Here is a 22,085-nt window from a genome sequence, read left to right on the forward strand (position 1 = left end):
GATGAAGGGTCGGTTCGATATATGGTTGGAACGTAAAAGGTTTAGGGATTGTTGCACAGCTTAATCCAATCAAAATAACTGAGGAACAGTGTTGGGTCTTTGTAAATAATGTGGCAGCCTAATAAATGTATAACTAGTGTATATACTAGCAAAACAGCTCAGTGATGTATAATATACCAGACAGTTGACAAATTAAATAAAAACCAAGATTAAGTGTATTTGTAAGGTGTTGAGCTTCAGTGGTTGTTAAACTGGGTTGAGATCTGGTGATTGTGAAGGCCACAGCATATGATTCACATCATTTTCATCCTCATCAAACCATCCAGGTCACCAGGGGTGACTAGTGGATACATTAAACACATGGATCCAAAAGCCATTTAATCATTTATTTTGTTTAGGAAATTCAGCATGGAACTGATGGTAGAATGCATGGATGGATGGATGGATGAATAGATGAATGGGTGATTTCTTCAGTACAACAAACAAAAGTAAATACCTTGCAATGCATACCACAAAATAATAAGGAAAGGGTAACTAAAACATCTTACATTCTTAATGCATGCAAAGGAAAAAAGGAATCTCAATCATTCACCAGGGTTCTGTTTATCCTGTTAACAAAGAACATGATTGAATACAGGATACAACTTTATTACCTCTGGTTCTAAATTACAACAATTTCCCTTACAATAATGACAACAACAACAACAACAATTTTGAGGTAAAAAAAAAAAACAACTCATAAATTATTAGCATCAGAGCCTGGACTGGACTTTACTTGATGAATATGACCAAAGCAGCAGTCAGCAGGACATTTCCAGGGATAGATGAGTGGAGCTGATAGAGTGAAAGAAGAAGAAAAGAGGAGGGAATGTGAACAGAGTGATCAGGAGTAAATACAATAAAATACTGTCTGATAATATTACAGTACATGTACATGTTGTTTATCCTATGATGATATTCTTTAAAGAAATGTAATATCATTAGCGTAAATGTTCTTCTTTCAGCCTAATATTCAGTTCAGAGCCATGAAGACATTTACTTGGCCTTGTTGTGGATCCATGAGTGCTCATTAGAGCAGCACATATTATTATGGTCTAGTAGATTTGTCACCTTAACATTAAATCTGGGCATAATGCAACAAAAATAGATGTCAAGATTAGGGATGCTGTTTATGCCAAATTCATTTCCCACATATGTCATGTAAGTTCAAAATAGTCACATCAGACAATCTTTGTCTCTTTTTATGTGACAGTAATGAAAATTAGTCATTGTCAAAATCGGTTGTGTTGTGGTTAGATTCAAAATATGGTGCAGGTTTAGGATTTTTTTTTTTCCTGGGCAACTTTCATGTTTTCCCAAATGATATACAAATGGGTGCATTTGCGTCCCACAGTATTGTGGGAGAAAATCGGTGAGGAGTCCTGATAGAGGTCTGGACGGGTGTCATGACCCTAACCTTCCCGTGTGTGCTGAGTGACTTGAACGCAGCAGGAGAACGCCCTCTCCCAGAGCCATGGGATCCGCCCTCTCCACCCGGATTAGTCGAAGCCTATTGGTCAACGCAACCGTCAATCAAACGCCTGTTATGTTCTTTTCCAGTAATCCCATCCTACACTGGCTTCATTGGGAATGGGCTAACTACACGGCGCAGAGACGGGACTGTGGAGATATCGACACTGAGCTGTCAGAAATAATTGTCACGGGTTTTTAAGAAACTGGATTACTGGATATAGAGCAGAACAGCACTGAGAGAAAGATTCCTTTTCTACATTAGAGGTAATTTTGGTTTTATTTGTGAACTCAAAATAACAGTTTAATGATAGTATGTGGATAGCTACCGTTGCTAGCAGTGTTTTCCCCCAAAACATCAGTGGCCTGTGTGTTCCACTGTGTGTGGTTGGGTGCTGGCCTGGTAGTGAATTTGACATGTAAAATGTCAACCCAATTTATCCACATTATCTACACTGTCTCTCTTGATAAGATGCTGTGAGAATGGCAGCTACATTTATAAAGTATAATCACTGTCCGTTGTTGTTTAAGATGAGACTTGCTGTTACGGTATCCATCATGCTGCCCAGTTGCTAATGCTAATGATGAAAACCGTCCTGCGATGGTGCAGTTTGGGATATCAGCTATAGTAGCCACTTTTTTTTGGAAGAACAGAATCAGAGTAAAAAACAGCTATTGCACATTAATATGTACACGGTTATAATCCAGAGGAGGCATGATTTTACACCTTGGTGTCATTTTTGTTTATTGGGGTCCCCCAGGGTACAATATTATAATGTGTATTTCGTCATCATGGTTGTTTTTTTCAAGGACTGATGGGGTCAGAAATAGGGCTGAACGATATGCGAAAAAAACATTTATTTTTATTTTCACAGATAGTTAAGATTTGACAGACATTATAATGAATTGCGATTTTGGTGGAAATGGACAGTGACTTTTTCATTTTCACTGAAAAAAATGTAAAAATTATGACGATGTGATTTTTTGCAGGGGGACTTTACCTAACAAGCATGTTCCCTTACATCTGGAGAATAGGATTTGTAGGCTGGGGCTTAATTTATAATAATATGTCTTGACACATTTTACCTTATCAAAAAATTCCAGGCCCTGCAGTTTGCATATTGCACTTGGCCATTTTGCAACTCTGTTAATATTTCGATGAATTGTTAAGCCCTAGTCAAATCAAGTCGTCTTTTATCAAAATCTGTTAATCATTTAGTTTCCCTGCCAGTGTGCTGCAGAATGGATCCACTACACAGCTGTTTGTTTTCTTTCTTGGTCTTAAAATGAGAGGATTTGTGTTCATTTTTACACTGTGTTGTGAAAAAGATAGTAGGGCTGGATACCTCCCAATTTGATTTGATTTTGATTCACAAAGTCCACTTAAATTCACTTTAATTTTCAAGTGAGCAACACTGTTGTTGTTTCCTTCAATATAAAGTTGTGTGAAATTGAAAGTGATACAAATAGCCTATAATGTGTTTCTCATGGAGTTCTTTTCCTCTCTTTAGTTTTTTGTAGTTTATTTACTTATTTAATAGGGGTGATGCAATTTAACATAGTTCCAATTCAGAGCATGAAACTGATGCACAGAGAGTTTATAGATACTGCTAGTTTTCAAATCTTGTCCCGAGTTTGGCTTTACATATACAGTGTAATTAAAATAGTCGGGTTTCATTATCTTAAATCCAATACACTACAGATATGGGAGTATAATAAAATTCTACAATCTAAGGAGAGACGATAACAATAACAACAAATAGACAAAACAATTAATAACACCATATAGTTAGCTAAAATGGTCAGATGTACAGTCTAAAAAGACACAGCAACAGCAAAACAAGTAGACAAATAGTCAAACAAAACAATTAACAATACGATACAATTAGCTACAAATGGGTACAGCTCTGGTTTGCTTTTAGCCATCATCAGTTAATCTGATTTCAGTTGGTAATGTGTTCCAAGGTTGTCAGCCCTTTATGGAGAAAATAGGCCTTTATTCTTCTTCTAGTATTTTTCTCACAGAAAACATGGTGGAGATGTCAGATTCTTTTAAAACTTTGATCATGCACTAACACAACCTACTCAGTAATAAGTTACTGTAACAGGTGACACAAATTGTGCACTAATTATAATGTTTCTTCGTGTGACCATTTCAGAACTGTAACACATAAAAAAAGTGGAAATACAGAAAGTGCATCAAAAGGAGACAGTTGAGATGGATCAACAATCACTTGTTCACAGGTGTTACAGTGGCTGCAGCTGCAAACGATTCCTGTTATTCCATCTTTACATTTGCATTCAACAGATGACAGACTAATATTAACCTTAATCCTTTTAACGCTCCTTTTCCCTTGGCACTGTCTTCGTCTTCATTGTACCTGGCACAACAGTAGCCTCACTGTTGGTATGTTTTCTTTGTTACTAGTCACTTGGCTGTTATTGTTCCAAAAAAAGACGAGAGTAGTTTGTTGGAAGGACATACCTTTGACTGTCCGTGTGTTTTTTATTGTCTTAAGCCATTAATTTAGAAGCAAACATCTAAAAACAAATTTTATGTTTTTAAAGTGACTTTTACTCACTTCCTGTTACTTCTAAGATTTACATTTTACACTCATAAAGGGTTACAGAGGAAAAGGGAAGGAAGGAAGTGCTGTTTGGTTGAGGTCCAAAAGTTACACACACTCAGGACTGAATGTCCCTTCTCTACTGAGGTCAGCACACCGACATTTCCCACAGACACACTCATCTGTTACCCCTCTCTTTTTTAAAAAACTTATTCTCTCACCAGCATCCGGTCTTCCTCTAGTCCTATTCAAAGGTCAAACATAATTAGCTGCAACTTTAGCTCATGTTTCAAAATGCCACCACACTTATATAGTACACTAGAGCCACTGTGTGCTTATTTCTTTGGTCCTGGTGGTCATCTTATGACAGCGTAATGACAGCGTTGCTGTGTGTAGGCTGAGAACAGACACACAAGTTTTCCCTGGATTTGGCTTCAGCTGCCATCCCACACACTTTCAGTTAAGACGATACTGTCAGAAGTTTTGATATTTGTTTAAAAATGTGGATGTAATAGTAAGGTGCTTTAAGGTTGGTGGCTGTGCATAAAGATAGATGAAGATAAAAAGGGTTAGACTGAGTCTACTACTGCTTGGAAAACACTACAGCTCACATATAAAAGGTTTCATCACAATCAGATGTCTATTTAAATAATGATGAAACTTTAGTGTTTTCCATGAGCAGGTTTTTCGTCTCTGAGCAGTGGTAGTTTGGTGTAATTTTGGTTTTGGCTCCAGTTCATTTTTATATTTGTCTCGGTTTCTAACAGGGATAACATTTCACTTTATACTTTAGGATGTCTTTTAAACGGAAACTAGTGTTGAAACAGTTGATAGATCAGTAGCTGTTTGATTAATTATTTATCACTGACTGTTTATGTCACTTGACGCAGCATTTATCAAATAATAATACCAAACATTAGGTGGCTACACCTTGTCAGACAAAAAAAATTAAAACATCCCTTTGGGCTCTGGAAACTTGTTAGGGCCATTTGTTATTATTTTAGACTGAATAGTTATTTGATTTAACAACCATTAATTCCAGGGCAACGTTAGCTGAAATACAAAATGGTTATTATGTGGAGTGAATTTGCCAGGCCAACACAAATACACACTCATTCAAAGAAAACACATGTAACTTTGCGTATGCCAGTAACTGTTTAAATCCCTGAATTAATATACTGGAAATGGGGATATGTTACATATTGATAAGTTAGATATCTAAGCTAGGGACAAATGAGGTCTTTTAGAGTGAGCGTGGTTTCTGAGAAATGACGGGGTGGTCAGTCCTGCACAGTATATTTTGTGTGTGAGTATACCTGGACATTTTCCATGGCTCACTCCAAAAGGCTTTTGTTTCACAAATGAATAGTCAAACACAACAGTGGCAAAGTCCAGTGTTTAGGGAGGAGGCAAACTCTAAATCACGACGCTGTTTTTTTAGGTGAGTCTTTTTTTTTTTTTTTTTCGAAAATAGGACTTCTGCCGGCATACAGATGAAGTTTGGGCTTGGTTTTTAAGTAACAACAAGATCCTCGTGGTTTTTGTAGTTTGTGGTCATATTTATTACTGCTGCAAGGACAAGGACCAGAGCCCAGCTAAGAGGTATTGATTTGTGTGATGGTGTGCATTTGTAGCTATCAGTTTCTTGGTGAGATTTCCCAGAATCTGTGGCTGTTTTTCCCGCTTCCCATCAGTGCAGTATGTTTTTTTTTTTGTTTTTTTTCAGGGCTTGAAGGTTGTAGGATATATTGGAGGTTGTAAAACATTTCAGACTGGTGCTGAAGTTGGAAAAGTAATGTTCTTTAGGATCCAAGATCACTAAAACATGTAATTGCTCTTTTCATGTGGGGGCCCACTCGGCCTGTTGCAGGCTCAGAAACAATTTTGGTGCAGGCACGTAAGTGTGTGAAACATTGACCCTAAACAGCTGTATTTATGTTGAGCCATGCCTCTGAATTTCATCTGGAGGTGATGGTTTTCAAGCCAGAAACTCCCAGAAGCACACATTTGTTCAGACCTTCTTGTTTTTTTTGGCTGCAGAAATAGTTGCTGAATGAAGGCTCCGCAGTATTAATATTGTATTAATCAAACATCAGTGTACCTCGGGCTTTCACATGAAATTCACAGTAAAAAACATTGTTGTGCATACAAAGCCTACAACTGGATGGGTGTGACCTTAAAGTTCCACCATGTACGCTACATGTCTGAATAGGAGTTCTTTTTAAAACCATATGTGAAACCACTTTAAGAGCCAAAAATAAAAGCACATCAAGGATTTGAAATTCCTCTCTCAGTCCTGCTGCTGCAGAATCACCCAAAGGAGAGAAAATGTGCACAGTGATTAATAACACAGATTTCTTAAGACTTCATGCAAACAAACAAGCTGTTTTGCTTTCATTTCAATGCTGTAACTCAATTTTTGTTTTATAAACTCTAGATCTTTTTTGTTTACTTATTTACAATACTTGTATTCCTACACCAAAAGGTTTTCAAAAGCCCCTTGTAATATTTTTTTTAAAATCTGACCCACATATTTCCATGTCCAGTATCCACTCGTTTTTATCACTGCATTTTATTCCTGTGTTTGCATTCTGCCTTCAGTCTTTCACCAACGATGAGATAAAAATGAAACTAACTTGTGACTTAAAATGAAACATTGAGGAGGCACTAAGATAAGCAGAGGAAAAAAATGTGCTGCCGTACTCATTTCCCGTAGTGTGAGCTTTTTCTTCTCTTAAAATAGGGTGTATTTGTTTGTGTAGCCTCATGTGCAGTGCCATGAAGGGCTGCAAGTTGTAAGATTGTTGAAGATTGCTGTCAGAGTTTGAGAGCAGGGATGTATTTTATTGTTGTTTCTTGTTGATGCTGCTTATTTGTCCGCAGGATTATGCAAAAAGTACTGAACCAAACTTGGTGCAGGGGTGGGTAATGGGCCAGGGAAGAACCTATCAAATTTCAATGCAGATTCGGATCATTTACAATGAATTAGAATTTTTTCCTCTGAAGTCTGGTGTATTTTGTTGCTTTTAGGTTGAATAGACAACTGTCGGCAAAGATGTCTATCCATGTTTGTTCACACTGAGGATTTGCAGTGGTCACATTTTAAATCAAATGAAATAACCCACTGAGGTTATATTAGGGTAACACTGTACTGTCTGCATAATCCATTGTTGTATTTGTTGTTTCATCTTATGTTTGGAGTCCTTTATTCAGCCATGAAAAACAGGCTTTGCTCGCGTGTTTGTGCGTGCCTGTGTATTTTGTGTTTAGCTTGTGTTGTTGCCGTAATGGGATGGGCAGTATTTGCAGGCATTGTTTTATCAAGGTACCAAGCAGTTTGAGGCCTGTCCCAGCATGACTCAAATGAAACCAGACAACCTGCATCGCAGCATCTCGGTGACAGTTAAACACACACAAAAAGAGTTATGTGCACAGACATGCACATGCAGGTTCATCCAGGCTAAGGATCATCTGCAGATTTTTTCAATTAATCATTTGGTCTATAAAATGTTAAAAATAGTAAAAGATGCCCATCTCAACTTCCTATAGCCCAAGGTGATGTCTGTGAATTGCTTGTTTTGTCAGACCAACAGTACAAAACCCAAACCTATTCAGTTTATGATCACATAAGTCAAAGACAGAGTAAATCCTATTAATGGAACCAATAAATGTTAATCTATTATCAAAATAGTGGCTGATTAATGTTCTGTCAATTGATTGATTGATGGGTTTGGTTCTATTCTTAATTTTGTTAACTTATACATTGAACCTGTTTGCTGTAAAAGCAAGGAGGAGCTAGGAGGAGCACAAAATGTAATAGTACAGGTTAGGGATCGACCGATTATCGGCCGGGCCGATTATCGGCGCCGATATTGAGCATTTTGACGCATATCGGCATCGGCCTTTTTTAAAATTCGACAGCCGATAAGAGATCAATTTAAAACTGGGTTATTTTGGCTCTGATGCAGCCGCGCCTCTCTGTCTGCTGTCACTACTCTGTCGCCAGCATTGTCCCACCCACAGCACCATCTGATTGGTTACAAGCAGAGCCACGGTAACAGCCAATCAGCAGTGTAAGCTGTGCATGAACAGTCCTTACACACACGGTGGAGAAGGTCCAGAGAGCAAATACTTGTTTTGAAGGTAAGTTAAGGCAGCAGAGTTTCCCGAAATTGTAATAAAAATCCCAGTCCTCTACAACTCACAACTACTAGTAAGATTACTGTGAGCCCATTAACGTTATATAAACATAAGCGGCAGCTCTGCTCGCAGTCCCTCCAGACGTGCCTGTTAATCACTTGAAACAAGGTTGCTGATAATATCGATATGTCCGGTTTTATTGCAGGGAAGCCCGTCGAGGTGAAGGCTGGTTAGCTTTTAGCGTAACGTTAACCCATCGGTCCGCGGCTCTAGATGCTCAGCAGACTGTAGCAATGGGGAGACTGTCTGTTATGGTAGAGAATAGTTTGTGTTTGTGTGGAAGTCACATGAGAAACTCTACAACTCACGACTACTAACGTTACTGTGAGGCCCAATACGTTGGCGGCAGCTGTCTGTTCCTACGATAAACACTGATTATTAAAGTGAAGATGCTTTAGGCTATTTAGTGTTTAATCCCTTGAAACAAGGTTACTGATAACATTGATACTGAAATAGTTATAAAAGTAAGAAGTGTGTGTGAGAAAGAGAGACAGAGAGAGAGAGAGAGATTGCAGGGAAGCACGTTGAGGGGATGGCTAGTGAATAGTGTGTGTGTGTGTTTGTGTTTGTGTAAGCCACATGAGAAGCTGCAGAAACTGACAGTAAGTACCGTCTGTCTGAGAGAAAACTGTAGGGCAATAATGGCTGTTTAACTACCAAGTACTTTACCTTTTTCTGTGTTGATTGAGAGATCCCAAGCAGCAGAAAATGGCATATTGTTAGATGAAGTGTGTCCTGAATCTGTCTTTGATAGTTTCTTGTAGAGAGGAGCAGGATATTGCTGTTCAAGACTTAAGACATAATGTAACTGCATTATAAAGCCTACATGAACTGCATTCTTCAAACTGCAAACTTCAGGGAACTATTTATTTATTTATTTAAATTTTCAGTTAACTTTATAAGAGATACTGCTGACCCTGGGAACTCCTTGCACTTTTTGTTTTTGTTTGAACTTAAAACAAAGATAAGTGAAAGATTAACATTTCAGTTATATTGAAATTTTGGAATACTTTATTTACTGTAGAAAACTTTAGTGAGCTATTTATTTGTTTAAGTTTTCATTTAACTTTATAAGACATGCTGCTGAGCCTGGGAGCTCCCTGCATTTTTTGTTAGAATTTTAAAACAAAGATATCTATTGTCTAAGAAAAAAAAACTTTAACATGTTGCAAATCTGAAAAGCTGTTAAATAAACATATGATTAAAGGCATTTGAACAAAGTTACGTGGAATTTATTTATTCAAAATTTTCACGCCAATATTTTCCCTTTTATTGCAAATAAATATCGGCTCCAAATATCGGTTATCGGCCTCCTTGACTACTAATAATCGGTATCGGTATCGGCCCTGAAAAAACCATATCGTCGATCTCTAGTACAGGTGTGTAGTTGTTGTGGTACAGGCATCCACAGCCAGTGAGCAAGTCTTGGCAGTGTAACCCTTTATATAAAGGTGTCCGAGAAGGAGGTATGTTGTTAGTAGAACTGAATACACCGCGGCCTTTCATTTAGTATAGTTTATGCTAGTTGAAAATAACTTCTCTGGAAAAAAAGGTTCCATATAGTTGTACATGTTTCTTCAGGTGTATTTTCATTGCTTCCAGCTGCCTTGAATAGAGGTGTTTGTGTCTGAGGGTCTGTTAAGCATGCAGTGCAAATAAATGCTGCAGTGCATCCTGTGAAATGTAGCTGCTGATTGTTTTATTTGAAGAGTTTGTATTTCTTTCGTAACTTTTCTCTTGCTTTGTGGGTTTGGAGGACTGTACTTACACATTTGGCTATGTATATCTTATTGAAATGATACTGAAATTAAAGTAACTGTAAATGTAGGTAAGGCACTTTCTTTGTATTTGTATTGCACCCATTAAACAGAGGCAATTCCAAATGCCTTACATATGGACGTGCAGCTCTCAGCTGTCTTTGCCTCCAGCTCTACTGTCTCTGTCTACCTGATCTCCATCTGGCTATGACCAAAACCTGTAGATAGTAGCATTCTTAGTAGTTAAACAGCAAAACCAAGCATTCAGCATTCAAAAACTACACAAGCTGAGAAGAGGACAGATGAACTGGATAAACAAGGGCAAGCTTTACTGCACATAAACAACATTCTCTGACCCTTTTTCCATGTCTAGGCTGAAAGCAGCTGCCAGAGGGATGTGTTTTCTTGTGTTGATGTAAAATTTGGCTTTTCCTGGCAGTGTTACCTCAGGCTTTAGAATCCATTCATACAACACGCACGGCTGATGGGGAATCAGTGTGGAAACTCAAAAAGGCACAACAGATTGCAACACCTCCCCAGAACCTAACGGGGATAGGCACAAACTAGCTGAATCTCTACAGAAATGTTATGAAATTACTGTGCATACCAGAACATCCATTGAATAAGTGCATCATGTTCACATGACTCCAACTTCACAGTTTCACAACAGCTGTCCCCAGCCTAACGCCACCTTCACAGCATGAAACAGCCCTGTGTCTTGACAGTCTGAGTTCTATTTAAATAAAATAGGTTTTTCCCAGTTAGCTGACAAATCTGTCTGTGTGTTAGCAGATGTCTGTTGCATTCATTGAACAAACACCATTCCCCTCCTCTGCTGTCTTTTCCCACAGGGCGCCCTCTGTCTGCATCTTGCCTCTTGGGATGTCTAGCACGGTGTTACTGTAGCGGAGAGGACCACCACCTTTGTAACTGCAAACAGTGACTCGGCATGTTGATCACCATGCCTCGCTTAAGTGTCACTCCCAACTCAAAGCCTAACTGTAGCCCTGTCTGGCTCATCTGTGTTGTCCTGAGCCTCTCGGCTATACACACTCAATCCAAAGACGGTAAGAACTGGACTACATTAAGGGAAAGTTCCACCCTCGACATTCAATAATCAATAAATCAATAATCTGCAATGCTCAGTGCACATGATGTCCGCAAAGTGGTGAATATTGATTCAGTATAGCAGGTGCATATGGAAAGGTTTGCACTTTGGGGCTTTGGGGCCAATTTGAACTTGCAATGAGTATGTTTACTATGCTATTTAAATCTTTTAATCCTGTTTTGATCTTTTTTTTTTTTTTAGTCCTCAGTGTACCCCAGCAGTTGAGCCTCTCAGCCGACAAGCATACACAGCAACTGTCCATATCATGGCTTGGAGGAGCGGCCACAACATTTGACCTCATGATTCTAAGAACTGAATTCAATGAAACTGTCTTCTACGTAAGAACATTTCTTTCTTTGTTGAATTTGTTCTCTCACTTTTGTTATTGTTCAGTTGCTTTACAAGTTGGTTACATTCTCATGTGAAAGGAGCTCTAACCTAATAGATAAAGGATTTTTGAGGCTGATGCTGATACGGAAATTTGAGAGTCTCAAAAATCTGATAATGAAATATCGGCTGAGTTATTTTTTCTTTTTTGCACATCTCAAAACAAGTATACATCTTTGATAACAATTTGTGATTAAGACTGAGCAGGACAATTTACAGTTTACAATTAATATTCCTGGTGGACAAACTATAGTAACACTGTTTCAGAACATGTATATAAAACTGTAATGAGCTAATATCAGCCTTGCTGATTTATTGGCCAAATATATTTTAATGATTATGCTTTATAGTTAATTTGACTCTGTAGCACATTTTGCTATAATAGTTGATTTGATTTTACATTATATCATAGGTTATGCAGATGATATAATGATCAGAGGAGTGTGTTTGTTTTCCTTGCTGAGTTACTGTGTGACTGTCATCATCTACCAGCTTCATTTTGTTCTGGTTCACTCCCTCACTGTTTTCTCTCTGTGTTATTTCTTCTTATTTGTAGGAAACAGTGTCTGTGGCAGTGAATCAGGTGAGTGGTTGGCACCAGTGGAACTGGAGCTCAGTTGAACCTCTGGAGTGTACCTCGCTGTCCATCAAAATCCGCTCAAGAGATGGACAGACAACAAGTGAATGGAGCAACACTCAGATACTTCAAGGTTAGAGGGACAGTAATTACATCCATAGATATTATAGGATACCATTAGAGAAACATAAATACTGCTTTGCCTGACCTGTCAATTTGGGATTAACATAATGCATGTATTCATTCAGAGGGAGTTGAGACCATTTCTAATTCAGATTATTTTTCTCTGCAAAATCTCGCTTTTAAGTCAAAAATAAACAACATTCCTTTTTAGTATCTAAATATAGATATGTATTTATACCTCTCTCCCTTTTAACACTCTGCTTTTGTCTTTCTCGCTCACTTCTTCTTTTCAGGAAATGATCTCCCCAGCAATGAGAAATCCCAGATGTACCCTGTTGACAGAGTTGTACCTGTGGGGGCCAACACCACCTTCTGTTGCATTGTACAAGAGGGGAGGGTCTTTGATACCATCCGCTACAGCGGCACAGTCATGAACACGACACGACTGAGTAGACGAAGTTACGCCACTACGGTGGTTAATCATGGACCGTCCGGCAGCTCGGGAAACAACGTCATCTGTTACGACAACGTGGATCTGACAGGAACCGTGGCGTTTGTTGGATGTAAGAAGTTTTATCTAAGATGGATGAAGGTGGTTGGAGTGGCAGAGAGAGTTTGCACAAAGTAAATTGGTCAGTCAGACTGAGAAATGATAGATGCCTCTGAAGGGGGCAGTGAAAGATGCAACTTGTTATACAGCTTGTGAATTTTTATTGTCGATTTAAGAGTTAAGGGAGTTCAAACAGCTCTAACTGCTTGAATTTTCCTGCTGATGTGAATGTGATGCATGTGAAAGAGTCTATAGATTATTCCAGAGCTTGTCTTGGTAATTATTCAAATGTATGTAATCTTTATTTATACATGTATGTGATGAAGCAAGTAAGCAAGTTTCTTCTTGGTGTCCCCATCCCCAGATCCACCACTGCTCACTGATTTTGTGTGTGAGACTCATGACTTAACCTCAGCTGTATGCAAATGGAGTGAAGCACGAGATACACACCTCTATGGCAGAAGAGGAACAGTCTACTCGTTGAACAAGAGGTAGCATAGTCACAACACAATCAATGGAAATACCTAAACCTCCCCTCAGCTCACACATGTATGCAACATAATGACTGTAACCATATCTGAAACCTGATACTTGGGCGGAAACTATAGGCCTTGGGGTTAGGTGGCAGAACTGTACACACTCACACTTCCACAAAAAGCAGGCCACACCTTCTAAAATGTATTGAACAGGACACATGTTCAGCATGTCTCTGATTTGGAGACTGATTTCTTAACAGTTCTCAAAAATCCACACCCACTTTTCCAGGCCGTCTTGGAATTGTTATGCAGTCCACACAGTTCAATGCTCCGAGCATTAACACCATTGTGAACACACTGAACGACAATCATACAACCGAATCTGTGTCTGACTCACATCCCAGACGCGATAAAACAGGAAAAAGCAAAGACACAGTATTTTGGAAACACTCAGTAGAGAGTTGTAATGGTCTGGGATGGAGGTGACAGTGATGGACTGATGTGTGTTTTTTGTTTATTTGTTTGTTTTGGCCAGATTCATAGCCGTTTCTGGACGTTCCAGGATGTGGTGCAATGTCACTTTGTCGCTGAGAAAATATCTCTGCATTATTATCGTTCGACCTGCCTTTCTCAAAAATTTGTTTTCTGCCTAGGGAAAAAATCTACCAAGAGAGAGGATGACAAGAAATATAAAGCACTTAGTCTGACTAACTACTTGCTGCTTCTGTGTGGACTGATAGTGGACTGGCTAGCGGCCAGACCTTTTACAGGAATTGCCTGAAGGCTGGCCATGGATGCTGTTACATTATGAATGTGTGTGGGCCTGTGTCTTTATCTGTAGGTTAGATGAGTGTCTAAAGTGATTATATTTTATTTAAAATTGAATTTGGTTGTTTTCATTTTCACATTTTCAGTGAATCTGCCTTTTATTCTTTATCTGTTTTGTTTTGTTTTTAGGAATTGTACACAGAACAGACCACAGCAGAAGTGGAAAGAGTGTAGTGTGGCCCAGTGGGAGGGTAACTGGACGCTGGTAGCTGTGAATATTCTCGGCCAGTACAGCCTCACTGACTCTGCTGAACTCAGTCACAGAGGTTGGTGTATTACCCTTGCCTTATCAAAATCATCTGACCTTGTTTTTTTAAACCAAATTTTCAAAGTAGAGGTAAACATAGACATGAAATACACTCATAATAGTTTTTCATCCTTCTTAGTTGTCTGATTGTTGTTTCACCCTTTCTCCTCAGTGCGTCCAGTCGCACCTGCCAACCTGAGATCTGTCGTCCATGCCTTCAATGCGACTGTGCTGTGGGAGTGGAAGTACGACAGCTATTCCTTCCTGGCTCTCGTCTGCCAGGTAGCGCTCACCTGCCATGGATCCAAAACAAATGTGAGTTGTTTGAGTGTGTGCTAAGGTGTGTGTGTGTGTGTGTTGCAGGGGATGACCATTTCTTTATTTGTTTGTATTTGTTTGCTCTGTCTGTATCCATATACAGAACCTTCCATCTCAAATGGTTTCTGTTTGTGTGTTTTCCGTATGGCAGCGTAGCAATATCACTTCCCTTCTTCTACCACATCTCCATTACAACATACTAATGATCTTCTACATTGCTTTTAATAATGTTTTCTCCACTTGTGTGACCATCAATGTACCAAACAGTAATGAAGTCTGATGTGTGTGTCCAGCATACCCTCTCAGGTGTGGGTCTGCAGTCGGTGGTGTTATCGGACCTTTATCCTGATGAAGATTACACTGTTCATATCCGCTGCGGTGCCCAGCAGAATTTCTGGAAGTGGGGAAACTGGAGTGAACCATTTACCTTCAAAACCAAAACTTATAGTAAGGGGTTCATTTTTGGTATCGCTTTTATTTTAGTAGAGATTTCAGTGAATTTAGGGCAGCAACTAATTGTCATTAATTGACTCTTAGCAATGTTTTCAACATATGAAGCACCAGCAGTAATGCCACTGTTTCCAACTTTGATCAAGAATATCTTTGTCTTCTCTCAGTTCCAGATGCTCCTGATGTATGGATGTGGATGAACAGGGACAACACTGGGCAGGTCGTTTGGAAGGTGATTTTTGTTTTTCATCTTTTGAATTGAATTGTTTTAGGCAGTTTATTTTTCCTGTGGAAAGCACAGATTTACAGCATGTTCAAATAAACCAGAATCAGATTATGAAAGTTTGTCAGGGTTCTTGTATTTTAGTCTTTATCCTTTGTAACAATCTTTATCCATTTTGACATACAGAGGGCTGACCTGTTATAAATATTTCATGAATATATTGCAAGTAAAAGTTGATTTAAAATTGTCTCTTGTCTTTCCCTCTCCCCCGGTTCCTTCCCGTTTGATTTGATTTATTCAAGCCTCTGACACATAGGCAGAGCCACGGTCAGATCACAGGTTATGAAATCACTGTCTGGAGCGCTGATGACAACGTACAGCACACAGAAATCTTTTCACCAGATACTACTGCTGCACCAGTCAACCTCACACAGATCGCTACCTTCAGCAGTGACCGCAAGGTTATAGCAACCGTCAGTGCAAAGAATGCTGATGGGTTATCTCAACCTGCAAGTGTGGTTATACCTCTACATTTGACAGGTATGTGGAAATGGAAAGAAAATTTGTTTGGGATGTTTTACCATCCCACAAAGCAAGTAAGACAGCAAAAAGTGACTAGTTTGTTTATCCTCAAAGGCACAACTTAAACTATATGTGATATACAGTGTATGCAACATAAACATATTTAGTCAGTTAAGTTATAGGCACTGAGAGCAACTGGATGATTTTTCATTGTCTGTTTGGTTTCACAATCCTGAAAAATATGTCTTACTTGGAAGACTACAGCAGCTGTCAATTATAAAAGGAGAATGTGAAGACATGCGGCTTCTATATTTTCTTCTTTCCAGATGTGGAACCTCTTGCCGTGTCCAGGGTGGGTTATACGGACAGAGGTTTTCCTCTTTCCTGGCAGAGCGATGCCAATGCCACCTGTGGTTATGTGGTGGAATGGAATGATGCCGTCTGCACACGGGACTGTCCTGTGGAGTGGATCAAGGTGGCCTCTGGAAACACTAATGTCTCAGTTGAGTCAGGTAAGCCATCCTAGAAGCCTTCTTTAAAAAAAAAAAAAAAAAAATTGTGTAAATAGAGCATTGTATTCATCATATTTAAAATGTACTGTATGTATTTCTAAAGTCAGTATAAGCTAAAAACTCCACTGTCTGAAGCGTAAGTTGAATCTCTAGTATCTGCCAATAGAGAGGGTTGTCACATGTGAAATTATACTGTATAATACATAATAATGTCTTTATTTGCCATCAGCCAACTTCCAATCGGGTGTGAGGTACAACTTTTCCCTGTACAGCTGCTCCTCAGATGCCCCAGTACTGCTGCAGCGCTGGCAGGGATACATGCAGGAGCTGGGTAAGGATAGCACTGCATGTGGAAAGCTTACCCTTTTAGAAAAAGCAATGACTTCAGGAACCGTACCTGTGCATTTTAATTGCTAAATCCTTGTTCTCATTCTCTCTGTTATACTGCCCTCGCTTCAATTTTCTTTTTTCCTTTCCTTGCGGCTTCCACAGTCCCCTCCACTTCTGTCCGCCTGTCAATCAGTCAGCAGAACTCTGATATTCTTCTCACCTGGGAAGAGATTGCAGTGGTCAACAGAAGAGGCTTCCTCCTTGGCTACAACATTTACAACAGCACTGGCTCCGAGCTCAAACTTCTAGGTAAATATTCTGGTAGAGAGCTTGAAAAAGGAATCATATACAACAAAAATGCACAATTCGTGTTATTACAACAATCAAAAGCAAAATATATTTTAGAAAGTGCATTTTGTAATATGTTAAACTTTCCTCCTCATTGCTCCCTCTCCTGCCTCTCTCCTTTTCTCCTCCTTTCTTTTCCTTCCTGTGCCTCTTACCCTTTGTTTTTCACCCCGTCCTTTGAACAGCCAATCTGCCAGAGCAAGGAAGCAGGAGCTACATAGTAAAGGGAGTCACTGACGGCCCCCATAAATTTACTATCAAGGCCTACAACTCAGCAGGCGAGGACACAGTCGCCACCGGCTCCATAACGCCGGAGCCATACAGTACGTGAATGTATAGCTATGTGTATAGCTACGACATTGGTACCGAACAACATTTGTGTTGATTCTACAATTATTACTGTTACTGTTATTTGAGTCTACGAAAGAGGCTTCTTTTATAAATAAATGCTTGCAGGTAACCAAATTTGGGTTCAGTTTACAGAGTGGGAAAAATATCTTGCTAATATCTCTAATATTTCTTCTGTCCTGTCCTAACAGATGATTGGCTGATCATGGAAGTCTTGATTTCTCTGGGAGTCACAGCCTTATTCCTGGTCATTGTCACCTTCGTTTGCTACAAGAAAAGGAAATGGTGAGGCTTTTTGCTCCTTTCCCGTGTCTCTGTATGTGTTTCATAAATAATGTAACAAATATACACAAAGCAACGTTTGTGAAGATATCTACCACACTGGCAAAAACCCAGTTCGTTTAATCTCTACACTGCGTTGAAGATGAGCTAGTAGGCGGTATTATTTGATGATAATGTACGTTACATTTTACTTTGCCACCAGGGTGAAAAAGGCGTTCTATCCAGATATACCTGAGCCCAAGCTGCCTGGTGATTGGTCAAGGACACAGGTACAGTATCGGCTTAATACCATACGACACTCATGATTAAACTCATTTTAAATTCTATATATAGAACTAACAATTCACCATTCCCTATTTTTGTGTTTTTGATCATTCGTGGTGATAAGACTTAGGCCATTTAAACTGACAAAGTAAAGTCTCTGAATGTATTACAGGGGCCGTTGGATGTGAAGCCATCTTCCCACAGTATCATCCATATCGTAGAAAGGCCTGAGTGGGATTCTAGTAAAGAAGCGCTTGTTGTCATTCCTGAAGAAGATGAGGATGAAGAGGGGATGGGAGACGAGCCAGTTGACACAGATGAGCCGACGTCATTACGCTACTACAACCAAGTAGTGGATGAGAGGCCCATAAGACCACGTTTCCCAGACTCCTCTACTTCTTCTGCATCCTCTTTGGATTCAGGACGCACTGATGTGACATACACAGGGATTCAGACATCAGGGTCTTCGTTGGTCTTCCAGCTGGATCCACAAGGCTCCTCCGAGGGCCACCAACCCCATGCTGATCAGTCTGTCATCTGTGGGGGTGGAGGAGGGGGTTACCGGCCCCAGATGCAACCTAGAGCCCAAAGTGATGACATGGGCCTAGTTTCACCTGAACCTTTCCTAGAGCCCCAGGCTGCCAGTGCTGGGGGCTACAAACCCCAGAGCTCCTGGCATTTGGACTCCCCCGTGGAGGCCGGGGAAAGTGGCGGCCTGGCACCCTCTCTTGGGTCCCCCACGTCTGTCGCCTCCACTCAGTTCCTCCTCCCTGAAGGAGAGGAACACGCAGAGGAGAAACGACAGCTGTCATCATCAGCAGCAACCTGGTTCACCAATCTGCTGTCATCCACAAAACCTTGATATCATCTCTGTCTCACTACTAGCAGCCTGGCCAGGGGCGTTTGACGTAAAACTTTCAGAATTATTACTGTTACCAGTCTCATGCATCAAACCAGCTTAGCCCATATGGTCTAGGTAAATATCCCCTCTGATGTACCACTGCATCGATACATTAGCACTTTGACAGCAGGTTAATAATGCTATTTAAGGTGTGAATGTCAAAAATACAGAAATATGGTACATATATAGTTAATTTCACTTTCACGTAAATATTATAGATCAAAATCCATATATTTATGTGTCAAAACTGTCCAAAAACAGATCTCTTCAAAAATATTTCTTCAGACCTCTTGTCCGCCATATTTATTGCATCTCCTGGCAAACTGGTGGCTGTTACAATAAATCCTCTCACTGCCTTTTCTGTGACTCCCTATAATGGGCATTTAGCAACGGCATATCCTGTGTTTCAGTTGAGTACATCCAGTTTTTAGCTTGCATTTCAAATGTTTTTATTTTTTGGGATGTGAACTTTACTACACTACAGAAGTAAACTGAAAGCAAGAGAGTTTTGAAACAAATGACGGTGTAAAAATAAAAGGACAAAGAGCACTACAGAACAGATGGTAGCTAATTAGACAGAAGACCTCGCTGTCCTTATAGTATCCATGTCTTCTGCTGGTCCGCCATTTGGGGTAATCTTGCCTAATTCATGACAGCTGATGAGCTGCTGAAAGGAGAGAAGGTATGGCTGTAAAAAGTTGTTAATTGAAAGATGCACTTATGAACGAGAATCGTCATTATTTTACACAGATACAGGAGTGGTGCTTTCTTTTATGGTCTGGAATAATGTGGGTGACGTGCCCAGAGGATATACACTGATATAAGCTAGAACATGAATACAAACTGATGTAATTTAATGAACAAACACACTATTATGTTTCTTTTGAGTGTTATTGTTGTTTTGTCTTTCTAAACCGGTAGTTATTTTCCTTTTTCAATGTTTTTTTTTTCTTATTAAGTAATGCATTTCATTGTCAGGCCAGTGTCCTTTTTTTAATGTTGTTATATGTTGTGAATTATCCTCAAGTTGATTATTAATGATATTGAACATATTATGAGAATGAACTTAGGTGGGTAATTATGGTGTTTAAATCATCTTTCACACACTGCCTTAACTCGTAAATGTCATGCATAATGAAAAATAATTTCTACAGTATTGCAGTTCAGGACTGATCACTGTACTGGGAATACAGGTTCCACTGGCACTGAGTGTGATGTAGAAGAAGATGGCTGTTTTTAATCATTTTAGTCAGTGCTGTAATTTCTAAACTTTGGTTACACTATTATTGTCATGATGTTACTGTCAGCCCTCTCAGTATATTTATGTGGATGTGGCGAATCCTTTCTGTTTGGTTGCTTTATTTTCAAGCCCAGATAGAGGGCTGATTTGTTGTGCTTGATACATTTTAAGGAGATTTTTTAGATTTTTTTTTTTTTTTTTTTTCCCAAAGGTGACTATCTTTTCACTGCAAATGCTTCCTGAAGCCACCATATAAATTTTGTGATTGGAAAAAGGGACCAAGGGGAAAGCATATATGGGGAAATGCTATCATTTGGCTTTTGTTGACAGAAATTACAGAGAAATGACCTTGTGAATGTTGGTTCACTTGACAGCACTTGTGGCATCTCTATAATGGTGTCAAACACAGGGCACTAATTGCCCAAGTACACTTCACATACTCCATTAGCTCTCCACTCATGTGTACAGTGTGGTTGTTAAGGATGCACCATCGGCTGGGCTTCCCAAAAGCATCATTATGCAAATATTATCCTTTGACATTCTAATCAAGTGGCAACCAGGATGTTTTTTTTATGGTATATTTCAGTTAGGCCCTGGCTTGCCTGTGTGGCAGCTTGTGGTCTGTTGTTCCTCAGTGCCTCCAGCCAACAAGCTTTAAGTAAAACTACTGTGACATGAATGATGACTTATATGAACTATAATGGATGGCTTCACTGATGAACTCATAACAGGCAGGCAGGCCTCTTTGACTACTGAGAAAAATGTGTCCCCTCTTTTTCTTTAACTTGTAACACTGATCTGAATTTTAACTTGATTAATGGGACGAGGTGGTTGAAAGAATTTGTCAAAAGCTACACTTTGCACCATTCAAATTGGGTAAAGAATTTCATTGCGTGAGATCAGTGATCACTTAAAGGCAGCAGTAAAGGGTGGATATAGTTTTGAGTATTTGAACATGGCTGCAGATTTTTTCCTTTGAAGCCTGCCTTCTCAAACCAGCAGAACTTTGGAGACTAACCTATAAACGCTATGTGTTACATGCTTTTATGTTGATTTGGATCAACAAAATGGCACTTTTTTTTTTATTTTTCTCTAAATCTTTGTTTTTATATAACTAACTGTACATAATTTACATTTTCTTTCATTTCAATACAAAATCGTTGGTTGTTTTGCAATTGAAATTATATTCCCTATACTCCAACATGCAGAGTAAATGTTGACTAACCAGCTTTATTAAGAGAATAAAGGCAAATGTCTGTGTTGATGACACCAGATATATAGAGTCCTATAAAATGTAGAGCGTCACACTTTAACTGTATCTTTGTGTGCTTAATCACATGGGAACCTCTAAAGTGTGTCTGAAAAATCAATGGAATAGAATTGTGATCCTATCCGCTTTATAATAGTTTAGCCTGTTTTGCATTCCTATCTTATCAGAGCAGTGTTGCTTTCACCAGACACATCATGATAAGTTGGGCCAGAGTACTCACCATGCAGACTTATTCATGGCAACTGCTGACATCCAATTCTCCATTCTGTCCATTATTTTTTTCCATTGTCCATCCACATTTTTAATTGGAGTCTATGTAACACTGTGGAGCATTACAGTTTTGAGGTCTATACAGCAGGGTACACTTGCTGCCTTACACATCTGTGTCTCTGGCCCTAGATGTTTTGAAAAATCAATGCATGCTGTATAAACTATTACTACAAAACAGTGGCTCGTAAATCCGTTCAACTCCATCTTTGTGTTGCCCTATGGCTTTATAACACTAACACTGACTAATGTTGTGCATGACGACATGACTGAAGTATTGAAAAAAAAAAAGCTTTCATTTCTGAAAATGTTCATGATATTTTGCAAGATATTTTACTATTGATTGAATGAAAACCTGCTTCTGAGTGATTAATAAATGTTAACACTAGTAACAAACTGAAATGCTACTTGTTTAAAGGCAATAAAGTTATTTGTCTGGTCACTTATTAGTTTTGTCAGTGTGTTTCACTTTTCTATTAGT

General features: G+C 39.2%; 1 protein-coding gene across 2 annotated transcripts; it reads left to right on the forward strand.

Annotated features, from left to right (window-relative positions):
- Window positions 1-1,630: 1,630 nt before the first annotated feature.
- On the forward strand, window positions 1,631-22,050 carry lifra (LIF receptor subunit alpha a). Of its 2 annotated transcripts, none has more exons than XM_023401704.2 (18): window positions 1,631-1,776; window positions 10,885-11,100; window positions 11,343-11,479; window positions 12,085-12,238; window positions 12,522-12,791; window positions 13,143-13,269; window positions 14,212-14,348; window positions 14,502-14,644; window positions 14,941-15,094; window positions 15,265-15,329; window positions 15,623-15,860; window positions 16,169-16,354; window positions 16,584-16,685; window positions 16,847-16,993; window positions 17,218-17,355; window positions 17,572-17,665; window positions 17,865-17,931; window positions 18,099-22,050. In XM_023401704.2, the coding sequence occupies exons 2-18, from the start codon at window positions 10,983-10,985 to the stop codon at window positions 18,786-18,788; spliced, it is 2,967 nt and encodes a 988-aa protein (XP_023257472.1). In that variant the 5' UTR covers window positions 1,631-1,776; window positions 10,885-10,982; the 3' UTR covers window positions 18,789-22,050. The 2 variants fall into 2 exon arrangements, with proteins under 2 accessions (XP_023257472.1, XP_087028893.1); XM_087172767.1 differs by lacking the exon at window positions 1,631-1,776 and adding an exon at window positions 5,554-5,678.
- Window positions 22,051-22,085: the final 35 nt, after the last annotated feature.

This window comes from Seriola lalandi, unplaced genomic scaffold (assembly GCF_002814215.2).
Source record: "Seriola lalandi dorsalis isolate HSWRI2012SDOR001 ecotype SW California unplaced genomic scaffold, Sedor1 jcf7180002053713, whole genome shotgun sequence".
Classification (NCBI taxonomy): Eukaryota; Metazoa; Chordata; class Actinopteri; order Carangiformes; family Carangidae; genus Seriola; species Seriola lalandi.

Coding starts and splice junctions, on each gene's coding strand:
- lifra (XM_023401704.2), top strand. CDS start 10,983: ATGTTGATCACCATGCCTCGCTTAAGTGTCACTCCCAACTCAAAGCCT. Junction 14,349..14,501: donor TGCTGAACTCAGTCACAGAG/GTTGGTGTATTA, acceptor CTTTCTCCTCAG/TGCGTCCAGTCGCACCTGCC. Junction 15,095..15,264: donor CTTCAAAACCAAAACTTATA/GTAAGGGGTTCA, acceptor GTCTTCTCTCAG/TTCCAGATGCTCCTGATGTA.